Source organism: Mirounga angustirostris, unplaced genomic scaffold, assembly GCF_029215605.1.
Source record: "Mirounga angustirostris isolate CCGP_5_RB_7025 unplaced genomic scaffold, mMirAng1.0.hap1 SCAF_9, whole genome shotgun sequence".
In the NCBI taxonomy this organism is placed as follows: Eukaryota; Metazoa; Chordata; class Mammalia; order Carnivora; family Phocidae; genus Mirounga; species Mirounga angustirostris.
Genome location: NW_026991717.1, coordinates 98,853,193 through 98,879,439, shown reverse-complemented (window position 1 = coordinate 98,879,439; position 26,247 = coordinate 98,853,193). Strand labels below are relative to the sequence as shown.

General features: G+C 39.9%; 1 protein-coding gene and 1 long non-coding RNA gene across 17 annotated transcripts in view; one reads left to right on the top strand and one right to left on the bottom strand.

The window, feature by feature from the left end:
• Positions 1–26,247, bottom strand: part of LOC123861601 (uncharacterized) — a 207,623-nt gene that overhangs the window by 26,465 nt on the left and 154,911 nt on the right. For 3 of the 6 annotated variants that reach the window (XR_008508123.2, XR_006795066.3, XR_008508122.2), the window contains one exon: positions 3,895–4,069. The exons of the other annotated variants lie outside the window; for them this stretch is intronic. This is a non-coding gene — a long non-coding RNA (uncharacterized LOC123861601). Of the gene's footprint in view, positions 1–3,894; positions 4,070–26,247 lie in introns of those variants that run through there. 6 annotated transcript variants of the gene reach the window in all.
• Positions 1–26,247, top strand: part of FERMT2 (FERM domain containing kindlin 2) — a 95,772-nt gene that overhangs the window by 6,688 nt on the left and 62,837 nt on the right. For 2 of the 11 annotated variants that reach the window (XM_064571063.1, XM_064571061.1), the window contains exons 1-2: positions 702–1,070; positions 1,473–1,638. In XM_064571063.1, coding sequence (XP_064427133.1) covers positions 1,482–1,638 — 157 coding nt within the window. In that variant the 5' untranslated portion in view covers positions 702–1,070; positions 1,473–1,481. Of the gene's footprint in view, positions 1–682; positions 1,071–1,472; positions 1,639–26,247 lie in introns of those variants that run through there. The other 9 variants (XM_064571065.1, XM_045900879.3, XM_064571067.1 and 6 more) reach the window with 8 other exon arrangements.

Below are 26,247 nucleotides of genomic sequence, written 5' to 3'. Positions count from 1 at the left end.
GTTTCTGAGTAAAACTCATTGCACTGCATTCCACACACCCCCCCACCTCCAAACAAGAGCATCGTAGGGTGTATTCGACTTGCTTCTGGTTGGAGCTTCCGAACGGGTTAAGAGCGCAAGCAAACTCTTGGGAGTCCAGTAGGAGTTGCTGGTTGTGCCGGACATTGCTTACAAAGCAATTTTTGTGGTTCGCCTCCCTCTGGGTTTTTTCATTCTTTTGTGGGATGTTCATGGAGCTGCCCTGGGCATCTACTTTCTAAAGTTTTTTCGTCCCAAACCCCTCTCTCCAGCTCCCAGAGTGTGGCACCTCTTCCCGCCCCGAGACTTCTGGACTGGCTCCAGGCGTGGGGAGGGGGCGGGGGACTTTGTTCCCTGAACACGACCTTGCCCTGGGAATTTCCTGTAGCCGTTTCTCACGGACAAGCCCCCTTCTCCCGCTGGAAGCACAGGCACCCGCGACACGCTCCGGCAAAGTCGAAGACCCGAGCGCGAAACGCAGCGCCCCACCGCCCACCCACGCCCCCGCGGGAGGCGGCCCGCGCTCCCCTCGCTCCCCCTCCTCAGGTCCCGCCGCCGAGAGCCCGGATGTTGGATTCAATCCCTACGCCCGGTCCTTCATTTCCATAAAAGGGCAGCGGCTCGGCGGGGCTGAGATTGCTGCGCCGCGGGCGCCCCCCGCCTCCCCAGCACAGCTCCCACCCCTGCGGCGCGCGCCGCCCCGCCCCCAGCCCGGGAGTGCGCGCGGCCCCCAGCCCGCAGCACGGCCGCGGGGGGACGGTGAGGGACGTGGGTGAGGCGGCCCGACCCGCTCCGAGCGGCTCGGCGGGGCGGAGGAGGAGGGAGCAGGCGCGCCCTGCCAGAGCCGGACTCCGACTGAGGGGGCGGGGAGAGAGGGGTGGAGCGCTGGGAGGGAGGCGAGGGGCCGCGACGACAGGACTCCATTAGTCGCTCCAGCCGGGAGGCAGCGCTTCGCCGGCTGAGGAGGGGGACCGGACGCTGCCGCCCCACGAGCCGCCGCGCCCGCGCCTGTTGCGGCGCGGATCCCTGGCCGCGAGCGCAAGGAGCCTGCGGTGAGGGGCCGGGATCCCGGCTGGGACCTGAGGGGGAGCGCGGGCGGGGACGAGGAATGTGAAGCCCGCGGGCGGCGTCTTCTCGGGCCGGGGTGCGGTCTGCAGGCGGGCAGGTGAAGCCCGCCGCGGTCCGCTAGGCGAGGGCCGCTGGGCCGGGGCCGCGCGGGGCGGACGGGCGGCGCCGTGTCCGCCGAGGGCTGCCGCGGGCAGGGGAGTGCTGGGCGGCCGCCGGGAAGGGCGCGGGGAGCAGAATCCCGCACCGCCGCCGCTCTCCCGAGTTCGTGCGGAAACCCTCGGGTCCTCCACCTTCTCCCGCTCCGCGGTCGACTCTGCGAATTCGGTGGGATTTGCCTTCCTTTGGGGGAGTGACGCTTACGAGAGCCATTTCCTCCGTGCTCGCAGGAAGGAGCCATGGCTCTGGACGGGATAAGGATGCCAGATGGCTGCTACGCGGATGGGACGTGGGAACTGAGTGTTCATGTGACGGACCTGAACCGCGATGTCACCCTAAGAGTGACCGGGGAGGTGCACATTGGAGGGGTGATGCTCAAGTTGGTGGAAAAACTTGGTGAGTAGCATCTCAGCCCTCCAGCCGCGCCTAGATAACGACCTCCAGACTGAGGCGGCGGCTGAGGGCCGGGCCGGGCCGGGGGAGGGGGGGGCGAGGGCGGCTTGCGGCTGGGGGAGGGGTGGGTTTTGGAAATCTTGCTTGGCATCGCGCAAATACTTTTCAAAATTGTAAGATCTTTCAGTACTTAAGCAAAAAGACTTTTTCACCTTTGTATCTTGTTTTGCGTTGTTACTGTTTGAAGTTTTCTTAATGTGATTCCAGCCTCCCAATTAATAAACTTAATTGTGTAGTTACTGGCGAGAACGCCTTATTTCTTTACATTCAGCGACTTGAAGAAGAAATGAGAAAAGTGCGCATTTATGTGGAGAGGGGGGAAATTACAGGGCTGTGGTTATCAGTTACTTATCTTCAGTGTACCTGAATGTTGGTGACATCTGGTATTGAGGATGATGCAAAAAATTTTTAAAGTACAAATTGCACCGGAAAAGATGCAACTTCTGGCGCCAATATGAAGGTTCTTTAGCTGTGCTACTACGTGATGGAGTGTATTAAAATGTTCCAGTCATCCACTCTTAACGAGGGGTGGGGCAGTGTTTGACTATCTGTAGTCTGTGCTTTAAATGAGCTATTTCGAGTGTTCAGTTGTATATTAAGCTCATGAAAGAATTTTGTGCTATAAAACAGGCATAATTAAACTAAATCGAGATTCATCATATTTGCTTGGGTACAAATATATACTGCGTTGATTTAAAACTGACTCAATTTTAAATAATAGGGTATCCAACAATATGGACTGTAAGAAAATTCTGCAGTACGTATTTTGGTTGTGATGCATTAAATAATTTTCAACTTTAAGAATCAACTAAAATGATTCTGTAGATGATTTTATCCCAGAAATGCTCAGAGGTGTGTCTTCCTGAGCTTAACACGCCTTTTTTATGCCATGCAGTTCTGGTAAGGTGATGTGTGGCACTGCCTTTTTTTTTTTTTTTTTTCTGTCTTTTTGAAACACAGCATTCATTCTTGAAGCCAGTCTGGAAAAGTAGAGAAGTGTTTGTTTATCAGGAAATGTGTTTCTTAACCAAGGGATTGTTGTATACCTAACATACAAATCTATGGAACTAGTGCCCCAATGGTATTTGCAAAATAAGGCAGAATTCATTTAGGTGGATCTTTGTATCGCTACAGGAAGTTTAATTATTGAAGGACCAAAAAGAAGGCCCTTACAAGGTAGACTCTTCCTTAGGGCTGTGCATTGTTGGGCTCTCTGAGACTTGGCCCAGGAAGGCAAGCCCCCCGGGTAGTCCTTTGAAAATGAGATTTTGCTGTATTGTTAATCCAATTAACTGTTGGTTAACATTGTTCTTACCTGATATAACTGCATCAATCACTGTAAAATATCTGTGAATCTTTTTTGTCCAGCATTAGTGTGGGATCATTTAAGGAAGAAAATAACAATTTTTAATGTTTCCTTTGTTTTCAGAGGAAACAAGGATTTGCATCAGAAATTGCTTATATATGATAAATGGCCCTTATTAATAACACTGGCTTCAATAAGAGATATTTCTTATTGTGAAAAAGGATCTGTTGAAGGTGACTGAGACAACTTAATAGTTTCTTGAAAGCCAGTCTTTATCTGATGAATAAGTAATGACTTCTATATTTACATTGCATTGATTAGAACTGTTTATTACACAGAATCACAGGCATAAATAGAAATACAGAGAATAAACTATTTGCAGACAGAACTGATGTTAATTTTAAGTGATTGTAATCTGAATCTTTTAATGTTGATACATTTTTTATTTTTTATGCAGTGAAAAGAAGCCCAATAAACTGGGTATGTGGAAACCTTGCATTTTTCTTGAACTGAACCAGTACTGCTCTCTTATATTTTGACTTCCAAATAGAAAGTGCTTTTCATCATTATTCTGACTTCTCTGGTGCATGTAGAGCTAAATAATTTTTTGCTTCTGGTTTTAGGATTAGATACTTTGAATGGTAAGCTAATTTGTTACCTATTGGTAAGTGAAAAAAGGAGAAATTGAGTAGGGCAGCGCTTAAAGTTTACAAACCTGGTCAAATTAGAAAGGAACTTTATAGTTCTTGAAAGGTGCCTAAAACTGCAGTGGCCTGCCTTTTGAAACACTGAGTTGTGTCACTGAAGGTATTAAAGGGTGGTCTGGGTGGCTACTTGTCAGCAACAACAGTACATCCGAGCAGCTTGCAGGATCTAGATGATTAGAGGTAGAGATAGCAGAGGGTCTTGTGTCTTGGGATTGCAGACCAGGGATGGACAATTGGCAGAACCTGGCTACAATGGCCTTGAGACAGTTATGGTACTTTGGGAACAGAAGGTATCACAGCTTTGACCAATGTCTTCAGACTCCAGATGCCTCTCTGGTACCTTTCTTGTTCAGATCAGAATCTGTACGAAAACCAAAAGCATTAAGTTTTAAGGCTTTCTTCCTATGTAATCAGTGATAACAATTATTTCCTGGGGATTGATAGATTCTCTGGTGACTCCTCCCTTCAAGATTGTAGTAAAATTTTGTATGTGGGGGGATGCCTGGGTGGCTCAGTCGGTTAAGCGTCTGCCTTCAGCTCAGGTCATGATCCCAGGGTCCTGGGATGGAGTCCCACATCCGGCTCCTTGCTCAGCGGGAAGCCTGCTTCTCCCTGTCCCTCTGCAGCTTCCCCGCTTGTGCGCGCTCTCTCTCTCTCTCTGACAAATAAATAAAAAAAATCTTTAAAAAAATAAAATAAAATTTTGTATGTGGTGCACTTGGCTGGCTCAGTCTGAAGAGTGTGTGACTCTTGATCTCAAGGTCATCAGTTCAGAGTTCCACATTGAGTGTAGAGATTACTTAAATATTTAAAAAATAAAATAAATAAAATTTTGTATGTATGTACATATATGGGATTTTTTGAGAAGAGGCTTTTTAGCTTTCGTTAGATTCTGTGATTTAAAAAAAAAAGTTATGACACAACCCCTGGGTTTGACCCCTGAAGGTCAGCCTTACCCTGAAGGTATAGTGGTCAGCTCAGACATAGGCACGTTAATTAAGCAAGCTAAAGAATTTTATAAAGAACTTTCGTACTTCAGTTAAGGTCATTAAATCATGATTCTTTGATTCATGACTTTGATTCAAAGATCTGAAAGGCCTCCTTTAAATCTAAGTGTAAAATTCATATGTCATTCTGCACTAATCTTTTAAAAGAAAATAAAGAGTGTATACTATGAAGAAGTAGGTTTTAGGGAATTATATCCTGATGTCACAGAAAACTTTGCATCTGTGACTTAGTTTAGGCTGATATTAGACAAATTATCTCAAGATTGGTCCCCTCAATGTTTATACCTCATTCTAAGAATGAAAAATTGTTACTTTTGCCATTTTTAAAAATCCAGGTTGAAAGCTTGAAATCAAACTTGAAAAATTTATTGTAGTTTGTTAAAAATAATTTTCAAACCTGTATAGTGTTTTTTATTTTGTGGGGTTTTTTTATTTCAAAGAGTTAATATGTAAAACAGTAGGGATAAAGATTATAAAAGTAAGACATCAGAGAATAAATTTATAAACTAATTATTCAAAAATAAATTTTGTAAGGAAGAGGCCCAATTTTATGGGATTCCCTTATGTTCTGGAGATCAAGAAATACTAAAACTGTTCTTCTAGGGGCGCCTGGGTGGCTCAGTCGTTAAGCGTCTGCCTTCGGCTCGGGTTATGGTCCCAGGGTCCTAGGATTGATCCCACATCGGGCTCCCTAGCTCGGCAGGAAGCCTGCTTCTCCCTCTCCCACTCCCCCTGCTTGTGTTCTCTCTCTCACTGTGTCTCTGTCAAATAAATAAAAATCTTAAAAAAAAAAACCAAAACTGTTCTTCTACTCACTAGTATTCAGAACTTAGTATCGAGGATTCTAAATGACAGAGATGCTTTGTTTCACTGCGTTTTGCGCTTTATAAATGTCTTTTCTGAACTTTTTTTCTTTTCTGAACTTCTTTGTACAATTAAATATTACCTTTCTGTAGAAATTCATATTAGTTAGAGGATAAGGAATTTATTGTTACATGGAACTCACTGGAGTCTCCAGCCAGCAGCTCTGTGAGCTTGGAGGGAGGAATAGACTGATTTCTAAGTTTCTTTTCACTCTGATTCTATGAGTAGGAAAAACGTAGAAGTTGGGCTAGATCAGGTTAAATAATAATCCAGAGAAAAAGTACAGATTGGGGGATTCAGGAGTAACTAAAAAGAAAGGTATGGAGTTGATGTAGAAAGTTTAAGGAATGTTTCTGAATATAGCCTTTATAAAGAAGTCCTTGAAGTGTGTTATGTTCTTGCTGTAAATAATGAAATAGAGTACATTTATGTTGGAATTGCATGTTCAGATGGAGTTAGGTTGTGAGGTTGGCACACATGACAAAGTAGATTTTAGTTAAAATCCCTAAAAATCCCTTAAAAATGCTCATGAATTATATTATACATTCATTCCATCTCCCAGAAATGCAAAATAACTAGTTTTTCCTTCAGAAACTTTAAAAATAAATTTCTTTAGTTGAGCACCAGATGAAGAGGTTGGCTTGCATTAGGGGATTTGTTGCACAAAAATACTTTAAATTCTAGAACGAAGCTTGGCAATATGAACACAGGGAGAAAAGCATGTGTAACTGGACAGCTCCCTTTTCCTACTTGTGCTTAGTGCTCCTTGGGGAAGGCATGTTTATCTCGTGAAATGGTGTCTGTGCTATTGAAATCCTGTTTTTTTCCCTGAATGCTTATGGTTGAATTCATAGAAATATCTACATGGTGCAGATTCACAGCATTTATTTTGAAATATACCAAAATTATAAAAACATTTTTAAAAAATCTTTTAGAATGGGATGGGAGAAAAATTCAGTGGTAAAATCATATATATTAAAATGGGTTGAATTTAGTTAAGTATGTACTGTCTGATAGCAGATTTACTCTGTTTAGAATATTAATGATCCGTAAGAAATGGGCATTGGAATTTTATCTGCTCTTAGCAAATATTAACCTTCTTAAAAATAGGGGACAGTATGTAAATTATACTAAATTCTCATAGTACTGGGCGCCTGGGTGGCTCAGTTGGTTAAGCGACTGCCTTCGGCTCAGGTCATGATCCTGGAGTCCCGGGATCGAGTCCCGCATCGGGCTCCCTGCTCAGCAGGGGGTCTGCTTCTCCCTCTGACCCTCCCCTCTCTCATGTACTCCCTCTCTCTCATTCTCTCTCTCAAATAAAAATAAATAAAAATCTTTAAAAAAAAAAATTCTCCTAGTACTAAAAAAGTACAAGCTATTTCTCGGATATATTATGTGTGACTTGCTGTCATGTTTTATACCCTATTTTTTTTTTATTGCAACTTGCGTTAAATAAGTTAGGCACTAATAATATAGGCGCTAAGGGGCACCTGGGTGGCTCAGTCGTTGCTCAGGTCATGGCTCAGGTCATGATCGCAGGGTCCTGGGATCAAGCTCCGCATCGGGCTCCCTGCTGGGCGGGAAGCCTGCTTCTCCCTCTCCCACTCCCCCTGCTTCTGTTCCCTCTCTCGCTGTGCCTCTCTCTGTCAAATAAATAAAATCTTAAAAAAATAATAATAATATAGGCACTAAAAAGAATATCTTTTTTAAATTCAACTTCTTTTCTTTCTCTTTTTTTTTTTTAGATTTTTTTAAATTTATTCATTTGACAGAGCACAAGCAAGGGGAATGGCAGGCAGAGGGAGAGGGAGAAGCAGGCTCCCTGCTGAGCAGGGAGCCCAATGTGGGGCTTGATCCCAGGAACCCCGAGATCATGACCTGAGCTGAAGGCAGACGCTTAACTGACTGAGCCACCCAGATGTCCCTTTTATTCAGTTTCTTAACACAAGATCTTGTTGGAAATGTCTAATAGCTATTGAAGAAAATTGAAAGAAAATTAATGTTTTTTATCTTCAACTCTATTTTTTGAAATTTAAATCTTATAAATTCAGTAATAAACATAACCATGAGGGGCGCCTGGGTGGCTCAGTCAGTTAAGTGTCTGCCTTCAGCTCAGATCATGATCCCAGGGTCCTCCAGTCGAGCCCCACATCAGGCTCCCTGCTTAGCGGGAGCCTGCTTCTCCCACTGCCCCTCCCCCTGCTCATGCTTTTTCTCTCTCTCTCAAGTAAATAAAATCTTAAAAAAAAAAAAAAGAAGTAACTGTGAGCACTGTATAATCTTCACCTAGGTCACCAGTTAGCATTTTGCCATTTGATTTCCCTCTACACACATAACATTTTTTGAACCACTTTCAGTAAGTTGCATACATCATAACCCTTCATCACTGAATACTTAAAATATGTATTACCTAAGAACAAGGATTTTCTCTTATATATTACATTACAGTTATCAAATTCAGGAAATTAAACATTGATTCAATAGTACTGTCTAATATGCATGTGTTCAAATTTGCCACCTGTTCAAGTAATGGCCTTTGGTTTTTTTCCATCCAGGATTCCATTCCACATTTAGTTGTCACTAAACTGTTCTTTACTCAGTCTCCTTTAATATACACAATGGCTACCAAGTATTGCTAATATTTTTAGACATTGTTAGGTATAGCTTTCCCATAACGTCATCTGTCTTCAGACTAGTAGTAGATGCAAATGGATACACAGAATAATGTGAAACAGCATTTTGGCCCTGACACTTAACTGGCTTCTATGATCTTTGGACAACTAATCTAACCTTCTGAGTGGGTTTTGACATCTACAAAATGGAAATTAAGAACAACAACAACACACTTTCTCATAGGTCTTGGTGAGAATTAAAAGAGATAATATGTGTGAAAATGCATTTATAAACTCTTCGTGCTGTACAAATGGGAGTGGCTGTTTCTCAGTGGCAGTGAGAATCCCTGTGCATACTGAACTGAGGGGAAAAACTGCTTTTAAAAGGAGTTAAAATGTAATCTAAACTATTTAACTTTAATAGGTTCCAGCTTTGAAAGTAGAGAATTGTACTCAGAGGAGTTTAGTTTGGGACTGCTTTGTGTTCTCACTCCCCAAAACAACAAGAAAAAGCTATCATTCCACCCTTCTTCTCACTTCCAAACACACACCTACCTCTTTAAAATAATAAAAGCTACTTAACTGCTGTTGTCACGGGATTTCTGAAGTCGAATGGACCAATAAGTGGGTGATGGTATTACAGAGATTTGAAAAATTTATAACCACGAAAGCTTCAGTAGTAAATTCTTTTTATAAGAGTGATCTTTTTTTTCAATTATAACAGAGGAATGATATAAAATTGTTTCTTGGCACATGAAAACATTGAGCCCATTTAGAACCTAATGAAAGTGGTTTCAGAAAAAAGTTAACGTATGCAGTATTTTTATTTAAATAATAATTTTACTGAAATAAAAATAAATGCTAATGCCATGGTATGTTACAAAATGGTATATATGCCCAGTGTGAGTTAAATGAATATTGTAAAGGAATATTTTTAAATAATTTTTTAATTGAGATGTGATGTTCTACACTTGGATTTATGGTTACAAATTCATATCCATTATAATTCATTGCAACAAATTACTTGCATAATTGTATTTTTGATTAGTGTTTTTTAATACCTGGCTTATTAAGATACAATTTATAATTCATTAACATTCATCCTTCTTGGTATAATATGCTGAGTTTTAACAAATATATATCATCATGTTAAACTACCATAATTAAGGGGTGTCTGGGTGGCTCAGCTGTTTAAGCATTTGCCTTTGGCTCAGGTCATGGTCCCAGGGTCCTGGGATTGAACCCCGCATCAGGCTCCCTGTTCAGAGGAGAGTCTGCTTCTCCCTCTCCCTCTGCTGCTCCCCATGCTGCTCCTCCTGCTTGTGCGCTCTCTGTCAAATAAATAAAATCTTAAAAAAAAATAAGATACAGAACCTATCCAGCACTCCGAGAAGTTTGCTTGTGATCCTTTATAAATCAGCCCATCCCCTCAACCCCAGCTCCTGAAAAACAGTGATAGTTTGCCTTTACTAGATTGTCCTATAAATAGAACCATAGAGCATGTAGCTTTGAGTCTGGTTTCTTTCACTTAGCATAATATATTTTATTTAGAAAAAATTTTTTTAGCATAATTTAGATTTATCTATGTATTGTGAGTGTAAAAGTAGTTTTTTCTATTGCTGTGTAGTCATTGTCTGGATGTGTACGAAGTTTATCCATTCACCAGTTGAAGGGCTTTTGTTTCCATCTTGAAGAGATTATGAATAGGGCTGCTGTAAACATTTGCATGAACATACATTTTCATTTCTTTTGGATAACTACTGAGGGGTGGAATTCCTGGATAGTATTCTCTACGTATATGCTTAAATTTATAAGAAACTGTCGACTTTTCCAAAGTGGCCACATTATTTTGCAGTATTGTATGAGAACTGGAAAAAAAAAAAGATAGTTCTCATTGCCCTGGGTCCTTCCCCAACATTGGTATTGTCAGGTCTTTTTGTTTATATTTTTGTTTAATTTTAGTCTAATAAGTATGTAAGGGTATCTCATTATGATTTTAAATCACATTTTCTTACTGACTGATGATGGGGAGCTTTTCACATGTGTCTATGCCATTGGTATATCCTTTTAGTGAAATGTCTTCTTATCTTTTGCCTGTTTTTTTTTTAATTTGTGTTGTTTTCTTACTGAGTTTTGGGTATTCTTTATATATATTTTAGGTATAAGTCCTTTATCAGATATGTGTTTTGCAGTACTTCCTTCCAGTCTATGGCTTGTCATTTCATTTTCTTTTCCTTTTTTTTTTTTTGTTAAAGATTTTATTTATTTATTTGAGAGAGAGAGAGAGAATGAGAGAGCACGAGAGGGAAGAGGATCAGAGGGAGAAGCAGACTCCCTGCTGAGCAGGGAGCCCCATGTGGGACTCGATCCCGGGACTCCAGGATCATGACCTGAGCTGAAGGCAGTCGCTTAACAACTGAGCCACCCAGGCACCCTTCATTTCATTTTCTTAACTCAGTATATTTCAAAGAGCAGAAGTTCTTAATTTTGATGAAGCCCATCTTATCAGTTTTTTTCTGCTCTGGATTGAGCTTTTTAAGATTGTCATATGTAAGAAATCTGCCTAATCTGAGATGTCCAATGAAAACCAGTTTGTTTTTAATCTACTAGAAAATTTAGATTTTTAGAACTTTAGTCATAAATATTGAGTATAGTGAAGCATCTTTTTTTTTTTTTTTAAGATTTTATTTATTTATTTGACAGAGAGACACAGCGAGAGAGGGAACACAAGCAGGGGGAGTGGGAGAGGGAGAAGCAGGCTTCCCGCGGAGCAGGGAGCCAGATGCGGGGCTTGATCCCAAGGACCCTGGGATCATGACCTGAGCTGAAGGCAGACACTTAACGACTGAGCCACCCAGGCGCACCCTAAAGATTTCTTTATTTGAGAGAGTGAGCACATGGTGGGAGGAGCAGAGGGAGAGGGAGACCAGCAGACTCCCCACTGAGCGGGCAGCCCAATGTAGGGGCTCAACCCCAGGACCCCGAGATCATGACCTGAGCCCAAATCAAGAATCTGATGACGCTTAACCAACTGAGCCATCCAGGCACCCCTACCTGTATGTTTAAACCATTAAGTGACTAAAAATTAAACCTGGGGAATCAGATGATTTGTCTAGTTAAGAAGAAAATAATGGGAATTTTATATTTTTTCCTAAGAAACAACAAAAAAGTGTATTGGGAAGTATTACATGAGAAGGGAAGTAATTCCCATAGAAACAGCAGGGGGCAAGATTTTGGAATGCAAATGGGTGCCTTGCATACTTATCTCATCTGTGCTTTTCTAGAGCACTTTTTCTTCTTCCCAAAGGATTTTCTGTAAGTATTCTGATTGTTGCTTCTACCCTTAATCCTATTTTTGATGCTAAATGCTGTGATTGGAAAGTCAGGAAATTGCCTGAAGCTTTTTTTCTTTTTCCTTTTTTTTTTTTTTTTTAAGATTTTATTTATTTATTTGACAGAGACACAGCGAGAGAAGGAGAGAAGCAGGCTTCCCGCTGAGCAGGGAGCCCGATGTGGGACTCCATCCCAGGACCCTGGGATCATGACCTGAGCCGAAGGCAGACGCTTAACGACTGAGCCACTCAGGCGCCCCTATACTGAGGCATCTTTGAATAATCAAAGAAAACTTTCAGGGTTTATTTTGTTTTTAAAGATTTTATTTATTCGAGAGAGACAGAAAGCGAGAGAGAGAGCATGAGCAGGGAGGAGAGGGAGAAGCAGTCTCCTTGCTGAGCAGGGAGCCTGATACATGGCCCATGCCAGGACCCCAGGATCGTGACCTGAGCCAAAGGCAGACACTTAACCGGCTGAGCCACCCAGGCACCCCAGGTTTTAGGGTTTAATGTTATAGGAATGTTACAGAAAGAATTAGGTCTGGCTTCTAATCCTGGCCCTACCACTCAATAGCTGTGTGATTTTTTTTTTTTTTTAAGTCAGAGTTTTCAGTGTTCAGAATCTCAATTTCCTTATCTGTACAGTACAGATAAACACGGGATAAGCTTTTATTTAAATTTGTTTCCTTCTCTTTGTAATTTTATTAGAGTTCTTTGAACATTTTTTTTCAAATGTCACTTTTCAAACTAGATAATACAGCATTCTAAGACAGTCCTGTTGTGGATGGTCTGCTTTCCTTCCCTGACACTATTTATTCATAGTGACTCTCCTAGAGTGACCTGGTAAAATGTTTTGAAAACTAGTATCTTCTGGTATTTTCTCTCCATTTCAATAATTCTTCTAAGTGAATTAGTATAAATAAAAGAAGAAAAGCAGCAAATGATTAAAATATGAGGTTTACATTTGGATTTTCTTTCATGATTCATGGTTTTTTTCTTTTTTCCCATGATTCATGTTTTTGGACTTGATTATCTACTATCTAGTTGTATAAGGACCAGCCACCTTCAGTATTTCCTTGGACAACTTGTATATAATTTTCAGTGTTAGGAAGCTGATAACCTCTAGTTCAGGGGAGGTGAAATCTGCTTTAGAATCTGTAGTGAATCCTTTCTCAGATATTTATCTTATTTTTATATTTTTCTGTAACTAAAAACTGTATCAGGTATTTGAAAGACTAATTTCAAAGCAATAGTGTAATGATGATTTAGATATCTTTTTTTTAAATCTTTTTTTTTTTTAAAGATTTTTTATTTATTTATTTGACAGAGAGAGACACAGCGAGAGAGGGAACACAAGCAGGGGGAGTGGGAGAGGGAGAAGCAGGCTCCCTGCAGAGCAGGGAGCCCGATGCGGGACTCGATCCCAGGACCCTGGGATCATGACCTGAGCTGAAGGCAGTCGCTTAACCAACTGAGCCACCCAGGCGCCCTAGATATCTTTTTTTTAATGGAACACTCAGGATTGTAAATAAAACACCAATAAAGTGCCAGCATTATTGATGATAGATGAAGATGTCTATTGGATAATAGACACCCAGCTTAATATTCCTTAAATGTAGTTCCTGAATTTCCTAACTTTTGAAATTAAAAATAACTTGGAAAAAAAACAAATGATTGTTCTTACCAATTTACAGTTTCATGCAAGGTGTTGAATTTTTTTGCTGTGATAGAATGCTCTTGTTGGGGAGAATAACTGGGGTCGGGGACAGCCTATTGGTGTGACAGTCCTGACTTTACCATATTCTAGCTGTACAGCCTTGTGCTGGGTGACCACCTGTCTGTGCTTCTGGTCGCTCAGCTATAAAATAGGGATAATAATAGTAACTTTATCATAGGATTATTAAAGGATTAAGTTATTTAATAAATATGAAGTGCTTCAGAATAGCCTTTGTAAATGTAATGATGATGATTGTAGTCCAGACTGTTTTAGTGGTGTGTAAATTTTTCCCTTTTACTGAACTGGAGAAATAATGCCATTTTATAAAAGATCAAGAAAGTATCTTTTATAAAGGTAAGCCAAATAGTACTAACTTATTCTCTACCATATTAGTAATGTATTTTAACTTTATTGTGCCACCTTGCATCACTATAGGTAATATTATAAAGAAGTTATGACAAGAATGTATTAGAAGCAGTAGATTTTATGTTCTAATATATATAAAATTATAGATAAACTATGCTGCAGTGAAGGTATTTCCAATAAGTTTATATTCTGGTTTAGGCAAATGTCTTTAAAAGGTAAACTTTGTTAGTGTTTAAGAACTTAGTCTAAGACATGGCTACTTATGATTATATGTGACCTTGGCATGTTATTTAACTTCTTAATATTTAATCTCACTTAACCTTAGTTTATTTACCTGTTTCTTGGAGTTAATATAAGAACTAAGTAAGGTGTTAAGTGGATTAACAGAATCCCTGGTAATTAGTAGAATGCTTAGTAAGAGCTCAATAAAATGTTATACTTCTAATACTATGTAAACCTAAAATGTAAACTTGAATTGTAGATTGAAGCAGTCTAATTTGTTTTCATTGTAGATTGAAGCAGTCTGTTTTCATTGTATTTATGTATTTAGCCAGAAACCCCTTCTTATTTTCTTGATTTTGTAAATTTTGTTGAATGGTTCTAAACTCTCTGAATACGTTACCTGAAGCCAGACTGCCTGGGTTTGAATACTAGCTTCACTCCCTAGAAGCTTTGTGACCTTGTGCCAAATTATTTAACACTGCTGTGGCTTGGTTTCCTTACAAGTAAAATGGGGGTAATAATATATTTACCTTACAGGTTTGTTGTGAGGGTTAAATGAATGTATATGTGTAAAGTACTTAGAACAGTTCTTGGCACCTACTAAGTACTAGTTATAATAATTGTTGTTATTGAGGATCCTCATGGACCTCTGGGATATCTCCCTACTAAGTATCTTACCTCATGGGTTTGAGGAATAAATTAATGCCTTAAAGAACTCAGACTAGGAAAGAAACGCTTTAGAGATGGGACATTTGTGTGTAAACGTTCCTGTATAAAAATAATCCTGTACACTTAACGCTCTATTTTTGATAGGTTATAGAGGTATATAGCAGGACACTTCTATGGGGATAGAAGAGGTGCATGAACATGACCTCATCAGGAGTAGCATCAGCAAACATTTATGGAGGGTCAAGCATTATATTAGGTAGCTGCTTAAAATGTGAGCAGCTTTCTCGTACCACAGTGAAACAGAAGATTGCTTTGAGTTGATCGCTTCTGGTTGTGAAGTGCCAAAAAGTGGTACAGGAAGATGATGGAGATTTAGAAGAATGAGCAATGCCTGGCCAGGGTGAAAAGTTAGGAAGAAAGGCATTCCAGATAGCAGTTGCACTGTTTATGGTGTATTGGATAATAGCTTGGGGAAGTAGAAGATAAGATTATAGAGAGGAAAGATAAAAGTTCAGTAAGTGAGGACATGATATTCTTTTCTATTATTCCTTCACTCACCCACTTAATATTTTAGATGAGAACCTACTGAATGCTAGATAGTGTACTACGAATGGGAGAGACAGGAAGTGAACAAAATTAACTCCTTATTCTCATCTTACGGTCATAGGGACAAGACCGTCTTTAAATATGTAATTGCTATAATGTGATGAGTATTATGATAATTGAAATAGTTACAGGAGTATTTACTGGGGAATGTGACCTTGTATATAGGGAAGGATTTTTGGAAGATATTACTTTCAAGCTGAGAGTTGAAGGTGGAGTGGGAATTAGCCAGTCGAGTGGCAGAGGATGTTAGCCTAAGGGCAAGAGACGGAAGAACCATGGGTTGAGAGAAAACAAGAAGCCCCAGCAGGAGAGGTGGAGCGAGGGAGGGTGCCATTCGAGGAACTGAAGGAGGTCTAATGATGAAAGAGCAGTCCTGGGGAACCAGTGGCTTGACAGGCTTAAGAAACAAGTGCTTAGAGTGCTTTATAAACCAGGTTTAAAAGATTTAGCGTTACATATAATAAGAGCTATCAGATACCAATAAAAGATGTTAAACCGGGAGAGATGTCAGATTTTTACAAATTTGTAGCTCATCAAGTATATATAAGTCAGTAACGTAAGATATAAGCATAATAAGCCTCTTGGATTCCAGGAAATATTTATTTCAGTAGTCTACACTCCTGTATTAAGATTCGTTAGTACTTTCTGAGATAAATTTAAAATGCCAAAGCCAATAAAATATTCTCACTAAATTATTTCTTTTTTGAATTATAGAATAGTGCTTTTGATCACTTTTTTTAAAGATTTGTTCTAGTGAAAGAGCAAGAGCGTGCACACGGGGCAGGTTGGGGGTACAGAGGAAGAGGGAGAAAGAATCTGAGGCAGGCTCCCCCGCTGACTGCAGAGCCCAACACGGGGTTCAATCTCATGACCCTGAGATTAGACCTGAGCTGAAACCAAGAGTTGGGTGCTCAACCGACTGAGCCACCCAGGCGCCCCAATTCTGTCATTTTGATGAGCGAATTCCTAAATTTTCAGTCATTAGCTATATCAAAGATATACCAATTTGTCACTTTATCAGTTTAGGTTCTAAATATTTTCTATAATCAGTCCATCTGCTTTAGTCAGTCATTGAAGACAACGTAAAATAATTTTTAAATTTAAAATTGAATGGGGTATTTTAATTGAAATATATGGCAGTTTGAATGATATGTAAACTTTGAAGCAGTTTACAGCATCTGTTAACAGATTAAAAACATTTTTAAGGGTTTATTTTTAATTTTTTTTTAAAGATTTTATTTATTATGAGAGAGAGAGAGAACAGAGGGAGAGGGAGAAGCAGACTCCCTGTTGAGTAGAGAGCCCAACGTGGGGCTCAATCCCAGGATCTTGAGATCATGACCTGAGGCGAAGGCAGATGCTCAGCCGACTGAATCACCCAGGCACCACCAGATTAAAAACATTTGAAAAAACATATGACATACCAGCTAGATTTTTGGAAACTGTCAGTGCTTTGCACACTTCCAGTATACACGTTTCAGTTATCACAGTTAAGTAGCATCCATCATCCAACAATAGGATTTATATTTTAGTTATCACCATACTTTTGAATAATTTCATGAAGTGAAAACTCCTTCTCATTTTTCAGTCCCTAGTTCATTATGTAAATAACAGATGTGCATCATGACCAGTGACCAGTCATGTCGCTTATTTCAGAGTCTGTCCATGGTTTGTCACTAGTGTATTTGTTACATAGTTCACGCATAGATAGCCAAGTGTGTAGCTGTGTTGCCTCTGTCTCCCGCTGATAAACTCATGAGCTATTTTACAAAAATGGATCATTGAAAGAGGAAATTGGCCAACAAAGATAAATGTGCAGCAAAGAAACAAAAAGTGATAATACCGGAAGTGAAATTTGACTCAAACATAGATGGGGAGTTATAGAAGAAATAGCTCACCATGGCTGTCTCCATTGGAGAGACTAGATATGCAGCCAAAAGGATTTAGTGAAGGCAGATTTATTGACATAAGTGAGGAAAATGGTGTGACAAAAAGGATGAAGATGTCTCACAGAGAGTGACACCATCAAAAAAAATTGTTTTAAAGAAACTCTCAGGGATATTTCGTGACACTGAAAGTGCAAAGGATAAAATGGGAGTTGACCCAAACTTAGGAGTACAACAACTTGCCAAGGCATAAGCAAATACTGTTTAAACTACTTTTGATTAATTTTTACAAAGAAATGTAACACTTCTCAGTGTTTCTAATGTTTTAAATTACAGCACACTTAACAGTTTTTCTGTTTTTTCATTTCCCTGTATACACTTAAAACCGACAGTTTTTAATCTTTGACAAAAACTTTTCTCATGGAATAATTATAATTTTACATATTAAGATCTTTTCGCATGTTGCTTGTACATTACATATATTTATTGGTTTAATGCTGTGTGCGAGGCTCTGGGTTCTGTCTGTGAGAGACAAGATGAATAAGCTCAAAGACCCTTAGTCTAAGTTATTTATGTAAAATATAACGAAGTGTAATGATTATTCAGAGTGCTAAGATGTACCTAACTGCTTGATAGGAGAGTCTGTGAAGAGAGTCTGCGATGGTAATATTTGAGCTGATTCTTTTTTTTTTTTTTAATCTATTCTTTTTTTTTTTAAATTTTATTTATTTATTTGAGAGAGAGAATGAGATAGAGAGAGAGAGAGCATGAGACAGGGGAGGGTCAGAGGGAGAAGCAGACTCCCTGCCGAGCAGGGAGCCCGATGCGGGACTCGATCCTGGGACTCCGGGATCATGACCTGAGCCGAAGGCAGTCGCTCAACCAACTGAGCCACCCAGGCGCCTTGAGCTGATTCTTATGTAGGATTTTATCACCCTCTGAGTGGGGAAAGGGAAAAGTATCCAGTCACGGAGCTTTGAAACACCCAGTTGTGCCACAAACAGCCAGAGCATGAGCTGTTCCTGAGGATAGCTAGAGCACTGTGGGGCACAGATGGTTAAGATTTGTTTAACCTATTAAGATGTTATAAAACACCTTAGCAAGAGAGGGACTTGGAAAGTTAAGTAGAGAAGTAAAATCACCAAATTTACATTTTTAAAAACGATTTAATTTATTTATTCATTTATTTATCAGAGGGAGAGAGCGCACAAGCTGGGGGAGTACTGGCAGAGGGAGAGGGAGAAGCAGAATCTCTGCTTAGCAAGGAGCCTGATGTGGGACTCGATCCCAGGACCCTGGGATCATGACCTGAGCCAAAGGCAGACGCTTAAGTGACTGAGCCACCCAGGGCTCCCACCAAATATACATTTTAAAAGATAACTTAGTTTTGCAAAAATGCAAAGTAGTTTAGGCAAGAGATGTTGAGGACATGAAGTAAGGCAATGTAAAAGGAGAGGAAGGGATAAATTAAACAGCTGCTTAAGAGGTAAATTCCAAGAAAAATTGAAGGAGAGGAAGAAACAGAATAGAACTTGAGATACATTCAACTTCACAGATTTAAAGGTTAAGCTAATATAATTTCTATGTGCGTGATCTTAGTGTAGTCTTCCCTTAATTGGTTGGATGGGGTAGGGTGGAATGAGGGACAGTTTCTGAGTCATGAAATACCTGCATGCTTCAAATTGCCAGTGGGTTGTTGTTTTGTTTTCTATTTTCCACAAAAGAATATGTCTGCTAAGTTAGTGTTGGGACCTTCTCAAAGTAGTCCTGTTTCTGGTTTTCATAGCTGTGGGAAATCAGGAATATTCTAATGTCTAGTATACTAGATGTATGATGCCTGTATTATAGAAATTTGCTTAAGTCTTAGTTGATGGTGTTGTAGTGATGTATTGTAAAATGCATTGCTCAGAATTCTGTTTTTTTTTTTTTAAAGATTTTATTTATTTGCGAGAGAGAGAATGAGAGACAGAGAGCACGAGAGGGAGGAGGGCCAGAGGGAGAAGCAGACTCCCCGCTGAGCAGGGAGCCCGATGTGGGACTCGATCCCGGGACTCCAGGATCAGGACCTGAGCTGAAGGCAGTCGCTCAACCGACTGAGCCACCCAGGCGCCCAGAATTCTGTTGTTAAAGGGTAGTTCTGGAATTTTCCTTCTAAAATAAGATTAAGAATGATTTAGACTCTTGAGTCTTAAACAGGGAAGAGAGGAAATGACTTGGAAGGTATTCCAATTATTTTTAGATAGAATATTCATTTTATAATATAAATCTAAAATATGAAACAAAAAGTTGTTAAATTATTTTTCTAAGGGTGCCTGGGTGACTCAGTTGAGTGTCCGACTCTTCAGCTCAGGTCATGATCTCGGGATTGTGAGATTGAAACCCAAGTGGGGCTCCATGCTGGTTGTGGAGCCTGCTTAAGATTCTCTCTCTCCTCTCTCTGCCTGCCCCACCCCCTGCTCCCGCCACCACTCGTGCTCTCTCTTAAAAAGAAAAAAAATTATTTTTCTATATTGTTTCTTTGCAATTTATATCCTGTTTGTGTTTTTCACTTGTTATAAACTCATCTTAATTTTGCTTATTAGTATATGCATTCTTGAAATACTTAAATAGCTGCTAACAGTAACCATTTTGTTTTATAGGAATACCTCAAAGATAATTGCTGGTTTGGTTCCAGACCACTGTAATAAAGCAAGTCAAATGAATTTTTTTGTTTCCCAGTGCATATAAAAGTTACGTTTACACTATACTGTAGTCAAGTGTGCAATAATAGCATTATGTCTGAAAAAGCAATATACCTACCTTAATTTAAAAATACTTTTATTTATAAAAATGCTAACCACCATCTGAGGGACGCCTGGGTGGCTCAGTCAGTTAAAAATGCTAACCACCATCTGAGCTTTCAGTAAGTCATGATCTTTTTTGCTGGTGGAGGGTCTTGCCTTGATGTTGATGGCTACTGACTGATCAGGGTGATGATTGCTGAAGGTTGGGGTGGTTGTGGCCACATTTAATTTCTTAAAGAAATTATTTAATTTCTTAAAATAAGACAACAATGAAGTTTGCCTCATTGATTGACCCTTTCATGAACAGTTTCTCTGTAGCATGGAATGCTATTTGATAGCATTTTATTCACAGTAGAATTTCTTTCAGAATGTTGCTTTATCAATTAAGCTTATGTCATGAATAAATTTCACCTCAAAAAACCACTTTCTTTGCTCGTGCATAAGAAACAGCTTCTCATCCATTCAGGTTTTATCCTGAGGTTGCAGCAACTCAGTCCATCTTCAGGTTCCACTTCTAATTCTAGTTCTCTTGGTGTTTCCACCACATCTGCAGTTACTTCCTCCCCTGAAGTCTTGAACCCCTCAAAGTCATCTCTGAGGGTTGGAATTCACTTCTTCCAAACTCCTGTTCATGTTTATATTTTGACCTCTTCCTATGAATCAGGAATGTTCTTAATGGCATCCAGAATGGTGAATCCTCTCCAGAAGATTTTCAGTTAACCTTGCCCAGATCCATCAGATGAATCACTATCCATGGCAGCATTAGCCTTATGAATGTTAAATAATAAGACTTGAGAGATGAAATGACTCCTTCCTTGATTCGTGGGCTGCAGAATGGATGTTCTGTTAGCAGGCTTGACAACAACATTAATCTCGTCGTACTTCTCTATCAGAGCTCTTGGGTGACCAGTACATTTTCAGTGAGCAGTAATATAAAGGAATCTTTCTTTCTGAGCAGTAGGTCCCAACAGTGGGCTTAGAATATTCATTAAACCATATTGTAAATAGATGTGCTGTCATCCAAGCTTTGTTGTTCCATTTATAGAGCACAGGCAGAGTAGAGTTAGGGTAATTCTTAAGGGCCTTAGGGATTTTTGGAGTAGTCTGTGAGCATTGGCCCCTAACAAGAAAGTCAGCCTGTCCTTTGAAGCTTTGAAGCCAAGCATTGACTTCTCTCTAGCTATGGAAGTTCTATATAAGGCTGTTTTGTCTACATTGAAAATTTGTTTAGTGCAGCCACCTTCATTAATAGTCTGGGCTAGATCTTCTTGGTAATTTGCTGCAGCTTCTACATTAGCACTTGCTGCTTCACTTTGTACTTTCATGTTAATGGAGACGGCTTCTTTCCTTAAACCTCTTAAACCAACCTCTGTTAGCCTCAAACTTTTCTTCAGCTTCCTCACCTCTCTCAGCCTTTTTAGAATAGAAGAGTTAGGGCCTTACTCTGCATTAGGCTTTGGTTTAAGGGAATGTTGCGGTTGATTTGGTCTTCTGTCGAGACCACAAAAACTTTCTTCATATCAGCAATAAAGTTGTTTCGCTTTCTAATCATTCATTCCTGTGTTCACTGGAGTAGCACTTTTCTTTCAAGAACTTTTCCTCTGCATTGCAAGTTGGCTGTATGTGTGCAAGAGGCCTAACTTTCAGCCTATCTCAGCTTTCAACACTAGGCTTTTGATTTAAAGCGGGAGATGTGCAACTCTCCCTTTCATGTGAACATTTAGAGGCCGTAATAGGGTTGTTAATTGGCCTAATTTCAATATTATTTTGTCTCATGGAATAGAGAGGCCTGCAGAGAGGAAAGGAGATGGGAGAATGGCCAGGCAGTAGAGCCGTCGATTAGATATGCCATCATATGGGCATGGTTTGTGGTACCCCAGAATAACATAAGAGGTCACTGTTCACAGATCACCATAACAAATATGAGAAAGTTTGAAATATTGCACAATTTACCAAAATGTGACACAGAGACACAAAGTGAGCAGCTGCTGTTGGAAAAATGACGCAGATAGTTGCTTGACACAGGGTTAGCATAAACCTTCAATCTGTAAAAAATGCATTATCTGCAAAATGCAGTAAAGTGAAGCACAATAAAATGAGGTATTCCCGTAGTTTCTATTATTAAATCAGTTAAAGATATGCATAGTTTAAATATTCCTTCATTCACGTTTGGTGTTGGAGAGTGACCTGATGAGAGACTTGTGTAGTTTGGGCTGGTTCTAGGCAGGGCCTCCTAAGATGAGCTCCTCCCTCATTTGAATTACTGTTTCCCTGGTGTAGTTCATAAATTTCTGGTGTAATTTCTTATCTTTCTTAGTATATATCTTGAATTGATTAGCTTCTTGGTGATGAACTGGTAAATGTGTGGTAGGCGATGGGGTCCATTTTATATTAATAAACTGATATTCCAGTATACGGATGGTGTTGGAACAAAGAAATGGAATGGTTTGAATGACTACTTTCAGCATAGCTCTTGGAGACCCAAATGAAATAGCAGTCTCTCTGGTGACAAGGTTTCTCTGTGTTTGCCAGGCAGTGTTTACTTTGGGCAGAGCTGGATGAACATAAATTTAGTCTGTGAACCCATTTTTTCATACTGACCACCTATTCAGTTGACAGATACCTCTGAGAACTGAATTCTGATCTCAGCTCTGCCACTGAGGAACTGTGGGGGCTCAAGCAAGTCACTAGCCCCACTAGACATGGTTTCCTTATCTATAGGAAGAATTTGGATTGGGTTAATTTCTAAGGACATTTTCAGGCCCAGTTTACCAAGCTTCATGGCATCCCTCTGAAACTGGTGGGGGAAAGGCACAGACTAAGCAAGTTGCAGTAAGATCTGGTGAAGTCAGACTCCATGGAAAGTTTGTTGAAACTCACCAGAATATTACTTTCTGCTGCAGCCCTTTGCCTTTGAGATTTCTTAAAATTAGGGTACCTGGCTGGCTTAATGGATGGAGCTTGCAACTCTTGATCTCAGGGTTGTGAGTTCAAGCCTCACATTGGGCATAGAGCCTACTTTAAAAACAACAACAATAAAGCTTTGGTTTTTTTAAAATTACCATATAATGTGTGTGTTTCAGGGGTACAGGTCTGTGATTCATCAGTCTTACACAATTCATAGCACTCACCATAGTACTTAACCTCCCCAATGTCCATCACCCAGCCACCCCATCCCTCCCACCCCCCTCCACTCCAGCAACCCTCAGTTTGTTTCCTGAGATTGAGAGTCTCTTATGGTTTGTCTCCCTCTCTGGTTTCGTCTTGTTTCATTTTTCCCTCCCTTCCCCTATGATCCTCTGTCTTGTTTCTCAAATTCCTCGTATCAGTGAGATCATATGATACTTGTCTTTCTCTGATTGACTTATTTCGCTTAGCATAATACTCTAGTTCCATCCACGTCATTGCAAATGGTAAGATTTCATATTTTAATGGCTGCATAATATTCCATTGTGTGTGTGTACACATACCACATCCTCTTTATCCATTCATCTGTTGATGGACTTCTAGGCTCTTTGCATAGTTTGGCTAAACAACAAAGATTTCTTGAAATCTACATAATAGTGCTCTTACCAGTGCAGGTCACTTAGCTCTGAGGTAGGAAAGGCAGGTGCTAAGGAAGGGAAGGGAGGAAATACAATCCTCATGTGAAGCATATCTCACTTCTCATTGCTCCCTCTGGTAAGACCTGGTGTTTCCACTCTGTGGGTTTGTTTTGTTTTGTTTTGTTTTTTAAGATTTTATTTGAGAGAGAGAACAAGAGAGAGAGCGAGATTACGAGCAGGGGGGAGGGGTAGAGGGAGAAGCAGACTCCCTGCTGAGCAGGGAACCCAATGTGGGACTCCCATCCCAGGACCCTGGGTTCATGACCTGAGTTGAAGGCAGACACTTAACCGACTGAGCCACCCAGGTGCCCCAAATCTTAGTGCTTTTGTTGCTGTCCATTTAATTCTCAAGTTAGGAGCTTTCTAGCTTTCCTTTTTCACCTTCCAGCTGTCTTCTCTCATCTATAGTCAGTATCATTAAGACCTGTGATTCTTAGACATGTTCCTCGTATTTGGCTCCTTCTCTTCAGCTTCTGCCTTAGGTCAGGTTCTGCTTCCAGAATATTGCAGTAAATTTCTTGCTGCCGGGCTCTTCCTTTTCCTGATTTATTCTCCATAATGCCATCATAATTATCTTCATAAAAAAAATCTGATTTAGAGACTCCAAGCACATGTTGGAAGTCTCCCACATCTCTTAAGACCCAGGTAGAATACCACCTCTTCTTCAGAGCCTAATTCCTCTTTTACATTAAAGTTGGTTGCTTCTGTGGCATTTTGTTTTTTCATATCTTTTTAGCTCATTTTACTTGTCTGTGTCCCTTACTTAGGCTGTGTCTCTCGAATGGGAGTTCTTACTAATTTTATATTCCCATGGCCTAACTTAGTGTGGCAAATGGTAGATACTTGGAAAATGTCTTTTAACTCATTTATTGATTGTGCACCTGAGGAGTAACAGTCTTCATCCATTTTGCTTCCTCTTTCCCATTTTGAAGGTCTGAGTAAACTAAAGAGACCAGAACAAGAAGGCACACCTAAAATCAAGGGCGGAGGATTCTTAGCATCCTCACCTGAAATTAAAAGTTTGGGAGGAAGGAAACCTAAAGGGGTGAGAGTAAGAAGTTCTTCAGGACAAAATAATAGTGATTGAATAATGAAATTAAGATCTGATGTCCTTAAATTTCAATAAATATTAGAGATAACATCATAGAGATAATTTTTAAACTTATTTAAGCATTAATTTTACTTGTAGACCCTGTCTTTACACATTAGTGGCAATGACATCTCATTAGAAACCTTGGGAGAATTGTGTATTTGTATTTGTTTCAGCAACTGGAGAGGAAAGCAGAAACTAAAGCTCTTCTACTGTCGGTAGCTTAGTACATGTAAGAAACCTTGGCTTAAGGTTGGTTTAAGACAGCAAGTTACAGCTGGGAAAGAGGAAGGAGGCAGGTTAATTCCTGGAGTTGTGGAAAGACGACTAGGGAGAAGCCCTTGTGTCCCCGACAGTTTACCAGCAGTGTTCTCTTTCTTCGCTCTCTAACCCGGACTCTGCAGGGGCCACTACTAGCAGTTTTCCTTCATCTCAAGTTGAAGTACTGACCATAAATCTTCCAAAAAACCTTGTGATATATGTTTAGTGTAGTATAATATTGTTAGTAATATGCTCTGGGTTATTTTAGATTTGGGCAGCAATCTGATTTGAAACCTAGCTATTATTTACTGTTTCTTTGTGGCAAATCTGAATTCTAAGACCTAAAAATGAATTTTTGGAATATAATCATTTCACATTATAGGGTTTGTCTTGAACAAAGTCATTCATCCTTTTTAGAAGATGTGAGCAAGAAGAGGAAGTCAGTTCAGTTTGATTTTCCCACATCTAGGGAAATCTCTGTTGTGCTTCTGGTTAGTATAGAAGCATGTTTTAATTCTGAAGTCGAAGACAAAAATGGATTTTTTAAACATACAACTAAATTAATCCTTGTTGGGGATAATATTTTCTTGGGGTAGTAATGAAGGATCTTTAAATTTTTCAAAATGAGGATTTATTCATTTATCAGGTATTGTGTGCAGGCACTGTGCTAGGAGCTGGCAGTATAATGATGATTGAAACAGACCTTGTTTTTGTTTTAGAGAGTATAGTCTAGTAGGGAAGAAAGACACTTACCCCTCCCACGAACAACAATGAATGCAAATTCTGATCACAGTGTACTAAAATAGAATAATGAAGGGACATAGGACATTGGAAGGTTTATCTTAGGGTGGTTAGAAAGGCTTCTCTGGGAACATGAAATTTAAACTAAAATTTGAGAAAGATGAGAGGGAATTCGACATTCAGAGTGGAATAGCATGTGCAAAGCCATTAAGGCAGTAAAGAGCTTACTTATTCCTGGAATAAAGAGAAGGAAAGTATGGTTGAAGCAGAGGAAGAGTAGCATAATATAAATTCAGAGGAGTAGATGGGCCATAGTGTGTGAGGCTTTGTAGACTATGATAAGGCATTGAGATTTTATTTTGAGTGCATTTGGAAGCTGTTAAAGTATTTTCATCAGGGGAGTGACATGAGTCAGCGTTGAGTAGATCACCTTGGATGTTGTGTGGGAAGTGCTGAATGGAATCAGTAGGCTGGTTAGGAGGCTATTGCAGTAATCAGTGGAAGAGGTGCTAGTGACCTGAACCATATGGGTTCATGCCAGTGGAAATTGGAGATTTTTGGAAGTTAAACTGATTGCTGATAAATGTGGGGAATGGTGGGAAAAGAAGAATCCATTACTTATAGATTCTGGTTTGAGTCAACTGGGTTGATGGTTAGTGCTATTTAGTAATAGTAGAGATAGGAGAAAATTGGGTTAAGTTTTGGATATATAAAATTTGGGATGCCTGTGAGATATCCGGATGGAGATACGGGATAGGCAGTAGGATATATAAGGTGG